The 14,434-nt window shown below is 38.7% G+C and overlaps 2 protein-coding genes across 4 annotated transcripts; both read left to right on the top strand.

Annotated features, from left to right (window-relative positions):
- The first annotated feature begins 401 nt into the window (after positions 1 to 401).
- On the top strand, positions 402 to 4,760 carry Gycbeta100B (guanylate cyclase soluble subunit beta-1-like). Of its 2 annotated transcripts, none has more exons than XM_066400983.1 (14): positions 402 to 480; positions 1,593 to 1,666; positions 1,720 to 1,820; positions 1,881 to 1,999; positions 2,049 to 2,204; positions 2,259 to 2,412; positions 2,464 to 2,618; positions 2,668 to 2,879; positions 2,926 to 3,096; positions 3,144 to 3,262; positions 3,448 to 3,566; positions 3,709 to 3,846; positions 3,903 to 4,060; positions 4,128 to 4,760. In XM_066400983.1, exons 1-14 carry the CDS (start codon positions 478 to 480, stop codon positions 4,252 to 4,254), a joined length of 1,806 nt encoding a protein of 601 aa, XP_066257080.1. In that variant the 5' UTR covers positions 402 to 477; the 3' UTR covers positions 4,255 to 4,760. The 2 variants fall into 2 exon arrangements, with proteins under 2 accessions (XP_066257080.1, XP_066257081.1); XM_066400984.1 differs by lacking the exon at positions 402 to 480 and adding an exon at positions 1,452 to 1,529.
- An 849-nt stretch (positions 4,761 to 5,609) lies between these two features.
- LOC136416121 (glutaredoxin domain-containing cysteine-rich protein CG31559-like) lies at positions 5,610 to 13,062 on the top strand. 2 transcript variants are annotated; one of them, XM_066401143.1, is made up of 8 exons: positions 5,610 to 5,950; positions 8,401 to 8,817; positions 10,625 to 10,852; positions 11,097 to 11,303; positions 11,431 to 11,762; positions 11,816 to 12,049; positions 12,655 to 12,720; positions 12,779 to 13,062. In XM_066401143.1, the coding sequence occupies exons 2-8, from the start codon at positions 8,403 to 8,405 to the stop codon at positions 12,956 to 12,958; spliced, it is 1,662 nt and encodes a 553-aa protein (XP_066257240.1). In that variant the 5' UTR covers positions 5,610 to 5,950; positions 8,401 to 8,402; the 3' UTR covers positions 12,959 to 13,062. The 2 variants fall into 2 exon arrangements, with proteins under 2 accessions (XP_066257240.1, XP_066257239.1); XM_066401142.1 differs by having other exon boundaries at positions 5,610 to 6,020.
- The last annotated feature ends 1,372 nt before the right edge of the window (positions 13,063 to 14,434 follow it).

Genomic DNA, 14,434 nt, shown 5'->3' with positions numbered 1-14,434 from the left:
TAAAACGGTTTTCCTGCTGCGATGTCTTGGATTTAACGCAAGCGCTATGGAGCATCAACTATCTCCTCAATAATTGTTTGAGGGAAGGACCGTGTAAATGACAAAGATCATTCCACATTAATGTTCGGATGCTTATATGGTGGGATATGTATTGATTTTGGCCTCATGAGTGCTGGTGGCAGCATAGATTGAGGTATATTGAAGGCAGTTTGATTTGAGGGCTGGAAAATAATCAAAAATCATGGAACGTTTTTGAAGAAGAGCTGTCAGCAAATTTATTCCTCGTCAGCAAATTTGATGAAGCATTGGTCCCAAGACAGCATTTATTAAGCATTCGGGAAATATTTTCAAATAAAGCTTTCAGCGCTTGCGCTCCCAGTTTAATCGATTTACATTGTAAACTTTAGGTTTCCACGTTCAGTTTGGATCCAGTCTTGTAGTGGTTTAGTGGCAGCTTCCTGGTAAAATATTTTAGTGATGGTAAGCCTGTGTTTAGCTTGATTGAAGCTTCAGGTTTTTGGTTGATTTCGTTAATAATAAGCTTCCTTGTTAGGGGTGTCCAAGCAACCAAGAGAAAATGTGGGAATTCTTATTACGTTAATGGCAAACATATTTTTTTCTAAAAATGTGCAAAATATCCCATCAGCATTAGTAGTATTTTATTTTGGAATTTGAAATTGGCGTGGAATGAGGCATTTTTGAAGTTATGAATGAATATTAAAGTGCATTACTACGTCAATGAAATTTACTCTATTAAAGTCAGTATAACCTGCACTCAATTCTCGAAAAAAATTATATCTATCAATGAAATTAGATTAGTCCAAGTAAGACTCGTCTAGGCCAATAGAATTTTATCCACTAAAACTAACATATACTTTTCAAATTTGCCTTAAAATTTCATATCTGTCAGTGGAGTGTCCTATGAAGAAGTAAATGTACGTCAATGCGAATGACCGATTATCAAATTCAACGCACTTTAATCTCTTTTTTTTATAAAAAAAAATGCATTAATAATCGTCCCATAACGCGTCTCACAAAACTAAAAATATCCCAGTGGCGTGCCAGAAAACTGTTAAACCATCGTGCTTGCAATTAATCTAAGACATAATTACTTCACTCTACAGAAAACTCATCTACGCCAATGTGGTTTCCCCATTAAAAATAACCCAAAATTCATTATTCACACAGTGGTGTAGCAGATAAACTAGTGAATTTTTAAAAACTTTACTAATCAATTTGAACTAACCTTTACTAATCTTTCAGCTTTCAGGGCACTTTTGATGGCCTTTACGGGTCACAGCAGTATTTTAAATACTCGCACGTAACACCTTCGCCTTATTTAAGCACACTAACATGCTTCCATGTTCAAACTTAAGTATTGTTATTATTAGTAAATATATCACTATTAGCATAACAAATATAGTGCATGACAGTGGGTTTTATCTAAGAAATCTTCCTTGTCAGTAGACCAATTCAATGAGTACTTTACCTGCACGTACCTTACTCGTACTTTACCTGCTTTAACTATGGTATTTTATAGGAAATTTGAGAGCAAGTGATCAGAATATTAAGAAAAATTACGCTTGTTTTAGTACGGATTTGTTAACTACGCTTTGGAGTTATTAGTGATTAAGACATTTGGAGAAGAGACTTGGGAGACCATAAAGTAAGCATTTCTAGTCCTCCATAGAGGAACCTACACTCTTTATTTCCATTAAGGAAAAATGCGGAAGTCCAAATGGAAGGGCAGTTCCTAGTGAGGCAAATCTACGAGGATGAACTCACGTACAACTTGATATTTGCAGCAGTAGAAATATTAAGTAAGTTAAAGTAAGGAAAATACGCCCTTGGACACTCATAAACCCTCCAAACAATTCCAGATATTCCTGCCAACACAATATTGGAGCTTTTCGGAAAAACCTTCTTTGAATTCTGCCAGGATTCTGGATACGACAAAATCCTGCAAGTTCTAGGAGCGACCCCAAGGGACTTCTTACAGGTAACCGCATCCACCATCTCTATTTGTGATTTAAAATTGAAAATTACAGAATCTGGACGCATTGCATGACCACCTAGGAACCTTATATCCAGGAATGAAAGCTCCTTCTTTTCGCTGCACTGAGAGGCCTGAAGATGGAGCTTTGGTTCTTCACTACTACTCCGATAGGCCCGGGTTGGAACATATTGTTATCGGAATTGTTAAGGTGGAGGAAATGGATGTTACCAAAATCATTTAGAGCTATTTTAGAGCGTTGCAGACTGTGGCGAGTAAACTGCACGACACAGAGGTGGAAATTGAAATCTTGAAGACCAAAGAAGAGTGTGATCATGTGCAGTTTTTGATTACAGAGAAGGCAGGGCCCAACAGACAACTTCCCCCTCAAATTGATGAAATCGAAACTCTATCTCTGGGTAATTATGAGGCTCTCTAAAACTTCTGATGGTAACAAAAATTCTCCTTAGAGCCGAAAGTCTCGGCGTCAACTTTCTGCAGGGTCTTCCCTTTCCATATAATGTTTGATAGGGATCTGAGGATAGTCCAAACTGGGTCTACAATTGCCAGAGTAATCCCCAAAGTCACAGAAGAGGATTCTTTGATTACTGACATTCTAGATCCAGTAAAAATCCCTCTATGGAATTTTCACGTTTTAAGCAGTAAAAATTTAGATTCGCCCTCATTTGGAGCTAACTTTTGAGAACATTCTCTCCCACATCAACACCATCTACGTCCTCAAAACCAAGCATGGAGTAATGCACGTTGAGGCTCCTCCTGAGTACCGATTCCTTCGTTTGAAAGGCCAAATGCTCTATGTGCCTGAAAGCGATTTGGTGGCTTTCTTGGGGTACCCTAGTGTTGTCAACCTAGACGACCTTACCAGGTACTTAAATCAATTGTCTTTCCTTTCACCAATATAGAGGCTTCAGGAGGGGGCTGTACATCAGCGACATCCCTCTTCATGACGCCACCAGAGACTTGGTTTTAATGTCAGAGCAATTTGAGGCAGATTACAAGCTTACGAGAAACTTGGAAATTCTCACTGACAAATTACAGCAGACTTACAGGGAGTTGGATAGTGAGAAAAAAAAGACGGATGAGTTAAGAGTTCCGGATTTTGAGGGTTTGAGTCAATGAAGTTTTTCAGGCTTTTGTATTCGGTTTTACCAATCAGCGTCGCCAACGAATTGAGGCATAGGAGACCGGTTCCTGCGAGAAGATATGACTCTGTTACTTTGCTGTTTTCTGGAATATACGGATTTTCAGGTGAGACTTCCCAGGCTTGATCATATAGAAGTTTATTCCTTCCACAAGGGAGGTTCGCTGATGGCAAGTTTGTACAGGCAGTGGAATGATTCCTGGAAGAAAAATGCTTCAAATGGGCGTCTTTTGATATCAACTCTCTAAATTTGATTAAATCAACTATTTCCAGTATGTTTACCTCATTCCAGCTTATTGTGCCGCAAACGCAGACTCGAATGGAGCAATGAAAATCGTGAAAATGCTGAACACCCTGTATACTAAATTCGACGATCTCATGGATCCGAGGCATAACCCGAACATATATAAGGTGAGCAAAGTTGCAACTATGCAAGGCTCGAGGTTATATACGGTTCTGATAGTTATTCCCTTCTAAATTGGAGAGTATAGTTATCTGGAGGTTCGTAGTTCGCCCTTTAGAGGTTTAAATAGCCGTTTTCGGTGCGTTCCAGGTGGAAACTGTGGGGGATAAATATATGGCCGTTAGTGGATTGCCAGAACCATGCACTTCTCATGCCAGAAACATCGCTAAAGTGGCACTGGACATGATGGACTTGGGGAGTTCTGTTATCTTCGATGGAGACCCAGTCGTCAGTATTTCGCAATGAATTTATTCCAGATTTGAACCCTATTTTCTCAATAATAGAGAGTCACCATAGGGATCCATACTGGCGAGGTTGTGACTGGTGTTATTGGGCAAAGAATGCCCAGATACTGCTTATATGGAAATACTGTAAACCTGACCAGCAGGACTGAGACTACTGGGGAGTCGGGGAAAATCAATGTGTCGCAAGACGCATATAAGTATGTATAGAAAAAGATTTGCATGGGATGGTGAAGAGGAAATAGTGCTGAAAAAAATCGATTTCAGTGTCTTACTCCAAGAAGACAACTTCGATGAGCAGTTCAAGTTTGATTACAGAGGGCCTGTTCTGATGAAGGGGAAATCAGAGCCAATGCACGTCTATCTCCTTTCCAAGAGCAATAAAACGAAATAAATATCTCCAAATTTAAGCATTTTGGAATGAATTACTAAAAATGGGAGAATATATTTTCTGTATGTTTCCGAGATATTGACAAGGTGGTGGCGGATTATGATTTTAGCTTTAGGCCGTAGAATTATTCTCTTTCAAACGTTAATAAAGGAGTGTTTGATTTGAGGGCATGAATGTGAGACCATGTGAGAACAAGACTTCAGTCCCATTAATTAATTTAGCAATTACGTGGTGTTACGAAAAATGCCCACTCACTGCGCTAAATCAAACAAATTTCCCATTTTACGGTCATTTTTGGAAGTCTAATGAACCATTAAAAGAAGTGAAGATAAAAGTCAATAGCATCGATAGAAAAACCATTGGCCGAAGTGAAAGCAATATAATCAAAGAACTGCGGAGATTTTGCGGTCTTACTCAATTGGGTTTTACGTAACGTTTCTTTGTTTTGGGCTGGGAACGACGTTAGTGTTTTATGAGTAAAAAATGAGAAAAAGTGCTTGACGAAAACTGATTTTTGAGATCTCTCTCTTCTTGAAGAATCTGTCGAAAATAAAATATACTTACATTGATGCTTGATTGGTTTGTTCCTTGGAATTGCTCCTCCTGAGGGAAGCTTTAAGCTGAAGTACCTGCTTGCTGTTTACCACTTGACTAGTAATTTTTGGAGCAATCAAGGTAGGTATCCATTAAAGTAACCCAAATTAGCCTCAAGAGAACAAACTATTAGTCTTCAGCAGTATAAAAATGACTCCAGCAGCCGAAGTCTGCAATTTTAAACTAACCCAGAGCGTCATCAGTAATTCTGAAGTAACTTAAAGGCAAATAATGACCTTATGCAGGTAAATTCTGAGAGATAGAAGTCCAGTGATTTGTGGTCGTCGCTGCCCCTAACAGAAAAATCGAGTAATTACTAATCTGAATTATGCTCACGAGGAAATTCAAGTAATTTTAGAAGGGATCATAATGGCGTGAGAAAAATTCAAGTAACAGTGGGTAACACGTAGTGTCCTGAACGACAATCTTGAAGTAATCTGGAGTGATTCCCCTTGTCGACCTACAAGTTCCAAATGAAAAAAAAGAATTACACATTTTCTGAGCAACCCTCAAAAAAATGTTGGGGGGCTGATAAGTTTACTAAAAAAAATAAACAGAGGTTGAGATTGATTTTAATAGAAAATTAACATAAGTTTCTGACTGAGATAAATTCGTATTCCAGTCTGATCTGAATCTGATGATATTCCTTGCTCTCGAGAAAAATAATATTCCGCATTTCGTGCTTCTTTTGGAATGTTCTAAGCTCGCCTGACGAGTGGTACTGGCACCCAAACCGGTCGCAGCAATGTCCTTCAAGGTCCAATCGAAAAGATCACACTTCAGCTGCGCCTAACTAGCGAGATTTTTGTTGCCTCTAGTGTTGCATAATTGGTGTATCTATGACGCTCTGAAATACAGAAAAAGTATTATAAACACCTGTAAATTCGGCCCATAAATCAGAGACGTAACGGTGAGAGTGCGAGACACCTCAATGTCATCGTGAAAGCGTCCAAGAATACCAGCAAGTGGCACACCATACGATTTCTTAAGCCGATAGTACCAACTTGACCATCGAGCGTGGCGAGTACAGTTAGTGCATATGTTTCATCCATTCACCAATGGTCAGTTCAGTAATGCTCATTTGACCTTTGTTGTTGTTGTCTTGGTAAGTGAAAAAGACCTTCAGTGATCGCCAAATGTGTTTCGGTTTGAGAAAGGATTGAGCATCTCTCCAGGTAAGTCGGTTACACGCTAAACATCTGTTGATGGAAGCTTATTGGGTTTTTCCAAATTACGTTGCATTTTGATACATTAAACTGATTATTAATTTGTGATCATGTACCAAAACAGCGCCATTCATATTAACCCACTTTACATACTCAGTCTCGTGTACAATCAATTATTTGCATTATGTGTCATTATACAGATTGAACTAATGGACTAACGGGACATATTTAATAATAAATAATTCATGTTGTATCAGGATTTATTAATATCGAGTATTCTCCACATCAAATTACAACAATGAAAACAGTTAGGAATGTTGCGATTTTTCTCGGACGGCGTGGAAAATGGGGAAAAACGGCATCTCCGCATGCGAACCTACTTTGTGTTTCTTTATTTGTAAAATTAAACTACATCGCAGCTTTCACCAAACATAAATTGAAAAACAACTCCAAATGTAGGTTTCGTATTGTTTTCATTGCTGTTTCGGCCTTGAAATCCAAATCTGCTCTTCAAGTCATAACCGGGAAAAATCACCGTTTAATTCAGGCTGCTGCAATCTTCGCCTTTCTTCAAATTATTTAGATGTTCCTAATGAGCAACTCAACGGAAATGCGGCCGAAATATCAAACAAATTTGTGGCATTAAACAACCTCTTCCTTTAGATCGCATCGGGTTCGATCTTCGCCTTATTAATTTCACTTTCTGTTGACATTTGAGACAGGAATCACGAAAAACTCCTCTAAATAAAGTGATTCACATTTAGGAAAAATTTTGTGAAGAATTTCCCTTTCTTTGCGAAAAATTGGCCCTACTTTTCTTCACGTTTTGACTGAGGCAGGAAACGACTTAAGTTATTGCTTCAATAAAAAGCGATTGGGCTCTTTGCCTAAAAATCTTCATTTCGCGGACTAAGCGAGCAAACTTTAGAAAAAAATGTGCCAGAATGATCTTCTCTTCCCTTGGGAAAAAAATTTACTGTTTTTTTCACGTTTCTTTACTTTTATTTGATCTTTTGAGGCAATGAACGGCCCCTTCTCTTTCATGTCTAGTTAAGGTTCCTTGAACCTTTAGCGGAATTATTCCTAACCACATCAAGAGGCTTTAGAGGAAGTTTCAAAACAATGAAGAGGTTCCACATAAGGAACTTTTCGCCACCGGACGAAGTATAAAATTTTCTATTAAAATTGGCTGAATGAGTAAAATTCGAAAGCTCTTTTACTAACATGCGAGTGGTTTGCCTTTCCTTAGGAGATTGGCAATCAACATCGATTTAACACTTATGAATATTTCAATCAAAATCGAAGACATTATCGTTGACTTTAACAGGCCTAAAACTGAGTGTGAATAATTCCGTTGAAAATCTGCAGGTACCACGGATCATCAGTGAGAGCAAGAGGAGGCCGGGATGAGCTCAGTAAGATCACGCTTGGAAAGGGCCATTGAGGGCCCAATGTATTGGAAAATCTCGTTCTGAGGGTAATTTTGTCCGTTCCAAAGTTTCCAAGAACACCTCAAGTGGCGTACTCTTTATCACTGTTTACAATTCACCCAAAGCTGCCCGATGAATAAACACATCTGAGCGGTATTTGCTTCAATTTGTTCTTATTATAAACTCATTAAATTCCAACTAATTGCCGTGGTTTTGTTGTTAAAATTATCAGTTTAAAGCCAGTATTGTATGCTCCAATTTTAACACATAATTAGCATTGGTTGTAGCATTTGAAAGTCACTCGCCTTCAACGTAACATGGAGAATACGAAATAGTGTGTTGACAAACTTTCAAATACGACGAAATTCCGCAGAAACTGCCGATTTTCACGAATTTTGCCTCTGCCCTGGATGAGAGCACTTGCAGCATTCATCCGAGTGTTGAAACGGTTTATTCTTGTAATGCAAATCAGTAATGATGTAACCGATTCATGCCATAAAACCCAAGAAAAAATGTATTAATTCCACAATTAAATTACTGCAATTTTTAATTATTACACGCAGTTCAATGAGCTTCAAAAGCTCTCACATAATATCATTCCATCAGTGGAAAATGCCCGCAAAAAGCTTTAAACACACGCTACACTTTCTATTGATCAAGTCAAGTGGTTAATTCAATAATAATTGTTATTTTGATATCATGGGCATGCTTCCTTAAAATTAAAAACCAATTAAGGCATGATCCTCAAAGCTGATAAGGAATTAGAGGAAAGTTCCTGTGTTTTAGTGAAAAAGATTTGTATGTGCAGAGGAAGAAATGCGCACTATTGACACTTATTCTCTTGCATCATCGAGTATTATTCAATGCAAGCGTGTGAATTTTTTGCTAAGCAAAACTAGGACTTAATAATAAGGCAAACCACTATCCAAGCAAATTACTTAATCTGAAATTGCTTTCAGCTATGTCCGAGCAGCCAGTCACCTGCCTGCCGCCACCGTTGCCGCCCAAGACAAAAGCACAACGATCTGGAGGCGGAAATCTCGAAGAGAGCGACAAAGATCGATGGTATCTGGGCCACCAAGAGAGCAAAGGAGATGGAATATTGATCAGTGCATCTTATCCCGCTCACCAGGACAAGAGGTCTTCCGCTACGGCAACGGTAAACCTGAACACCGTTGATTTTAGCATTCCGGATGGTTTTCAAGAGTTGACGTATTCATGCAAAAACAGTGGTAAAGGTCATATCGTGAAAATTTTTATTAATCCGGACGACACGCGCTTCATCTGCGACGGGGAGAATGGTGATGATCGCGGAACTAGTGAGAAACTGAGTGGTGGTGAAGTGCCGCAAGCAGAGACCTGTATTAGAATTTCAGGTTAGTAATGTCGGGCTTTGATGTAACATACGGTATGGTTTTTTGGCTAGAATCTTGGTTATTGGTCAAGATCTTCCAGCTCCAGCGGGGTGATTCGACGGTCTAAAGACCGGAACAAGCAGATGAATCTTAAAGCATCACTTTCATTAATCGGGGAAATTTTCGAAATTTTTATCTACTGTTCTTCGCAGAGATCCCCTGATTTCAATTAGTCTGAATACATCATGTGAGGGTGCCCCCCTACTTCAGAAACTAAAGAGGTGTTACATTCGTGCAAGCATCGCTCCTCATCACGAGTAGTTTTTTGAGGGCGATTGATTGAAAACTTTCCGGGATATTTTCCGAGATCAAAATCCGAAAATTGGCTAACACTCTTTGTTCCCAATTTGGAGTATTTCAGCAAAACTTCCTAATTTACGATTTGCGGTTTTTCGGTCCAGCCAGCTAACATGGATCCTATGTTCCACTCGAATACGTTGATTCAGGTCCTGAACCCCTGAAAATGCAGTTTAGAGCACTTTTTGAGGTAATACAATCCTAGGGAATGATGGGATTAGAAATATTGGTTGCGCCACTTGAAGCTTAGTAAGAGGATCAATATGTCCTTCAAGCATGCTTATAAGACCTCATATGCCACGAACTCTAGTAGCATGGACGTTTATCTTTCTCGAGCCATGAGATATGCAAAATTTATTTGAAATCTGAATAATGAATAAAAATACGGGCTCCGCCACTGGAAGTAATTTAGCTAAATTAATACGTGTAATGAATTAGTAAGAAAAACGACAACACAGCTACTGTTTTTCGATCTAGAAAATCAATATTGTCCGAAAATCCAAAAGGAACAAAGTGTTTCATAAAGCGGTGAAAAATCATCTTAATTTAATATCTTGGTTTCATTATATTGTACGCCCCTAGAGCCCTCAGTTTCGCACTGAGAAATGACTAAATACTTCTTTTAGACGCTCTAGATGCTTAGGTGCCCAAAAACCACATTAGTTCGGAAATTAGAATCCAGTGGCGATTCTTATACTAGTAGTAGATGCTTTCGAAAATAAAAACTCTCCGTGTACGCCACTGGAGACGGAAAATTCCAGCTTAAATATTGCAAAACACTTTAGAATCTCGGAAAATCGTTTTGGGTTGAAAGTGAAAAATCAGTGGCGCCTCCTAAAGGAGTGATAAAGTGGAATTAAATAATTAATGTACATTTCCAATTTTCCTAACCTCATTTTGATTCGAAAATTGAAAAAAATCAGTGGCGTTTCTTCTGTACCCACATATTTATCATATTTTTTTAAAGCAAATTTTTACATCTAAGAGCAGTTCCACCCTCAAATCGATAAATTTGATTCGACATTAAAAACTCATTATCTGAGAACGAGAGGAGTTAAAATTTCGACTGTTAGCTGCATCTTACGATCGAACTGGTCGTTGTCTTATGTGGCGCCATCTCTCGAAACTAGGCTGAGATGGAAAAATCGATGCGACTAGGGAAAATTTCCTTCGCCAGAAAATCAAGAAGCTATAAAGTAATATTGGGAAATGTAGTAAAGAAAATTGAATTAAAATGTATTTAGTAATATTAAGAGTTTCAATCACGAGATAATTAAGGATTGTTCATTAACATTTGCTCCAGTTAAAATTCTGTTTAAAATTCCATCTTCACTATGCATTTTGTTTCTTCATATCAATCTTGACCAGTCAGCCGTGATACCCATTAAGATTCTTATGAAAAACCACGTCTAGTCTTAACTTCCGATCAAACATTAATGCTTCTTCTAATTGCGTGTCTTCTATCTTTTAGTAAATAATTCTTCGGAGAGCTACCAAGGCAACAAAACGATGTTTGAGGCCGTTGGAAGATCCAGTCCTTCTCAGTACTATTTCAACCAGTTCACTGAAGTCATGTCTAGTGGTCAAATCAGCCCCAATGACACCCTTGACTCTGGCACCTGTAGCGATTTGGATGGCACTCCTTCGTCATTCATCGAGAAGAAGAAGAATGGGAATGGGGTGTCGGTTACGTTGATCGGTGAGTAAAAGTCTTAATCTACAGAGCATCCTTTAATCATATGTGAAATACAGCTTTTATAATATTAAGATTATAGTAATATATGGGTTTTGGCGGAATTTTTTAAAGGTGTGTGCGTGCGTGTGCGTACTTGTAGTGCTTAAAATGTCTCAGCTTGTAAATTTTCAAACAATGCTAGTACTTCAGGGAGACGATAAGATTGTGTATCATTCACTTGTAAATAGTTAGAACTGTTTGGTTCCAGAATCGTTTAAAAATTCCTCAAATGTGAGCAGCGGAGCAGAAGTAGATAGTGATGATAATGACAGTAATAGTGGTGCCAGTAATATCAGTTGCGATTCCCTAAATAATGGGAAATCATTCCCAGTGCGAAATGGAGAATTCAAATTATCCAAAAGCAGCGAATCCAGCCTCCCTTTGACTTTACTGAGAGAAATTAGACAAAGAAAAGGTATTTCAATTAGAAATCAATTAATATTCTCAGCATATCTATGGAGATCTCAGTTATCTTATAAGTTAATCTACCAATTACATATTTAGTGATGCAGTTAGTTACACTTTAGTGTATTTAAAATTAGGTCCTGAGCTAGTTGACGAAAAAGCGTACGAAGACCGACAAAAGGAGAACCTCCAAATCGAAGAAGATCGAAGAAACTTCCACTCCGAAGTCTTCAGTCAACCCTCAGATCTCAACTCGGACATGTTCTTCAACTTTCATTTAAATGAGAAAGACATTAACAAAGAACCTTCCTTGAACACTTTGATAGAAGAAGAAACCTTCGCCGGCTATAAGGACCTTTTAGGTTGCGACAACAACACTATCAGGAGTGCTAAGGGTACGGTACGAGGGGTGAGAAATCGAGTGAGAGCGGGAATCGCCACTTTTCTGCAAATAAACTCAACTGAAATGGTTTTGGTAACATATTCTTCATAATACAACTAGTTATTTAATGGAATTTGCAGAGCTACAAGGAGAAGGATGCAGGGAAGGTGGTGGTTTACACAACCTCAATGGGGATCATCAGGGAGACTTATCAGGCCTGCATGAAAGTGAAACAGATTCTCAGGACGCTTTTAGTGCAATTCGAAGAGAGGGATGTGTTTATGAGTACCGAGTATCAGAGTGAGATTAGGGAGAGGATGAGGTGTGAGCAGATTTTAGTGCCGCAGGTCTATGTTGATGGGCAACATTGCGGAGTAAGTTTTGTTCTTGATAGTTCAACGTAATTAGAAAAAGTGTAAAAGCTCGTAATTTCGGAGAAAGGAATTTTAGTATCTTGAAAGAGCATCCTGTAGATACTTGAACCATTGCATACACATATACATGGGGGGGGGGGGGGGGGGTGAATAATTTGTCGATAAATATCTTTTTGCACCGGTTAAGTAGTTTTTTAAATTATCTCAGAGTTGAAGCGTTTTTTCATATTGTCCTGGATTGAAGTGTCTTTGTCTCGATTCATTTGAATCGATCGGCCTGTATATTATTGAATTTTGGGATATGCCTACTGAATACCCAGCTTTAGTAGTTTTCGAGTTATTAATAGAAATATTAGAATTCAAAAGTTTTGAAGAGAAATTATGATCTTGACAATTTAGGAGAAAATTAGCAATCTTTCGTGCAATGGCACCGCCGCATGACACTATAACAGCACTGTGAGCGCTGGGATTGGGGACATTGTGCATCACATGATCAAAATTCAGAGATGCGGTGTTGTCACTGTTAACTCAAAATCCCTACTAGCGAATAAATCTTCATGATTTCGCGGGTGTTATATCTTAATAATTTTTGTGGAATATTGCAGGACGCTGAGACGATCGAAAGGCTTAACGAATCAGGAGAATTGAGGAAAATATTAAAGCCCTATAAGGTAAGCTATATAACCGTTCCTTTTGTAAAGATTTACAACCCGATCGGTTTATATCTAGAACCCCGATTGTTGTATTACCTGCGAATTCTGCGGAGGGTACCGGGTGCTGCCATGCGGAGTTTGCAATGGAAGCAAGAAGTCCGTCCATAGGAACCACTTCACTGCGGAATTTGTTGCTCTCAAGTGCATGAACTGTGATGATAATGGACTAGTGAAATGCAGCGCGTGCTCAATATGAATTACTTACTTAAGAAGGATATTTTAAATGTCTACGGTATCTTATATAGAATCTAAAAAAGCTGTATTTTGTGCAATAATAGACGCGAAACCCTAACGTTTTAATGAACTTCACTGGCCGTACACAATTATAAATTTCACCTGGCTCAAACAGCGAACTGCCGTAGTGTTTTGGGCCTATGTAAACTGAAACAAGGGAGAAATGGGAGCTCGCTTGAATCCTGAGAACAGCTATTTACTTCCTCCGGTTAATTTTACAACTTGACATATTCACTCTCATTACTCTACACTTCACCCTTTGTCGGGAGTTTGTGTTTTATTGAAGGTTGTTCTCAGTGGCGTGCCAGCGAAGTTCGAAGGGCAACACTACATGTCACGTACTGAATTGACTAGATATTATTTTGCTGCTGCCTGAAATTCGTTCCAGCACATGAATTTTTCGAGATAAACCTCGTTCGTGCATTTTTAAGCTTTGTCAGCCCATATACGGGTGAAATTATCAAACGCGGCGTAAATTTGAATATCCTTGCATATCAGGATCGTAAATGTCCTGCTATCACTAGGGCTGCTATCGTGAACCCATTTAGCCACTTTTAATATTGTTTCTGGATGAGTAGAATTTTTTTTGGGCAATTCATCCCTTACAAATTAGTATATATCATCGTGTAAACAAATCTTTGTCGTGCTAGCCGAAGATTTAGGTAAGCGACATTACCGCAGCCCCGAGGACTGAATTATGTAAACCTCAGCACCCTTGCCGGAAGGGCGGTGATAAATACACCCCGATGTAGCGAGAACACCTTAAGGTCCCTAAATTGCTGCCTTCTTGCACATTCGGCCACAGATTAAGTTTCTCTCGTTAACAAGAATTTTCTGGCACATATTCTCATTTAATTCCCAATGAAGCTCTCTCGGAACGTCAAAACATAATTCCAGACATCCAAACACCCCAAAGTAATTAGTGGCACATGTAGCTTATTAGTAAATGGAGTTGGCAGATAATATCCATTTAGTCTAGAAAAATACCCTGTGGATTTCAGATGAGGCTCTAATCAAGTTAATTACTTTATCTTATCAGCTAATGGGATATGGACATTATACGAAAAGTGCCGGTTGGATTTTAAATGATAGTGGATTGGATCGAACGTATGGGACTTTATGACATTAAATACTCATAATATGCCTGCAATAAGGAATTTTACATTGATAATTACGAGGCCCCTAGATATGAGTTTTGAGGTGGTCTTTCGGCTCAAATTGATCGAGCTGGATCCTGTGTGAGCCCTTTCACATCTGGGTCAATCAGTAAATCCATGCCTCTGAGACAAGAAGAAATATTGCAGCTCGCCCAATCGTAGGTTTATAGAGCTCATCAAGACGATTAACGTGAACGATTTCCTCCACTGATTTCCGAGATATTGACGCAAAAATTCCTTGCTCCTAATAATTTTTAAAAGTTTTGAGGTGGAGTGTTGCA

The sequence above is a fragment of the Euwallacea similis genome, chromosome 22, assembly GCF_039881205.1.
Source record: "Euwallacea similis isolate ESF13 chromosome 22, ESF131.1, whole genome shotgun sequence".
Classification (NCBI taxonomy): domain Eukaryota; kingdom Metazoa; phylum Arthropoda; class Insecta; order Coleoptera; family Curculionidae; genus Euwallacea; species Euwallacea similis.
The sequence above is the reverse complement of the archived record's forward strand: the minus strand, read 5'-3'. Positions and strand labels throughout refer to the sequence as shown.

Excerpts from the sequence above, each read along its gene's own strand:
- Gycbeta100B (XM_066400983.1), top strand. Across the intron at positions 3,263-3,447 it reads TGGAATATACGGATTTTCAG|CTTATTGTGCCGCAAACGCA; the intron begins GTGAGACTTCCC and ends ACCTCATTCCAG. Across the intron at positions 3,567-3,708 it reads ATAACCCGAACATATATAAG|GTGGAAACTGTGGGGGATAA; the intron begins GTGAGCAAAGTT and ends GGTGCGTTCCAG.
- LOC136416121 (XM_066401143.1), top strand. The coding sequence starts at position 8,403 with ATGTCCGAGCAGCCAGTCACCTGCCTGCCGCCACCGTTGCCGCCCAAG. Across the intron at positions 8,818-10,624 it reads GACCTGTATTAGAATTTCAG|TAAATAATTCTTCGGAGAGC; the intron begins GTTAGTAATGTC and ends TCTATCTTTTAG. Across the intron at positions 12,721-12,778 it reads AAATATTAAAGCCCTATAAG|AACCCCGATTGTTGTATTAC; the intron begins GTAAGCTATATA and ends GTTTATATCTAG.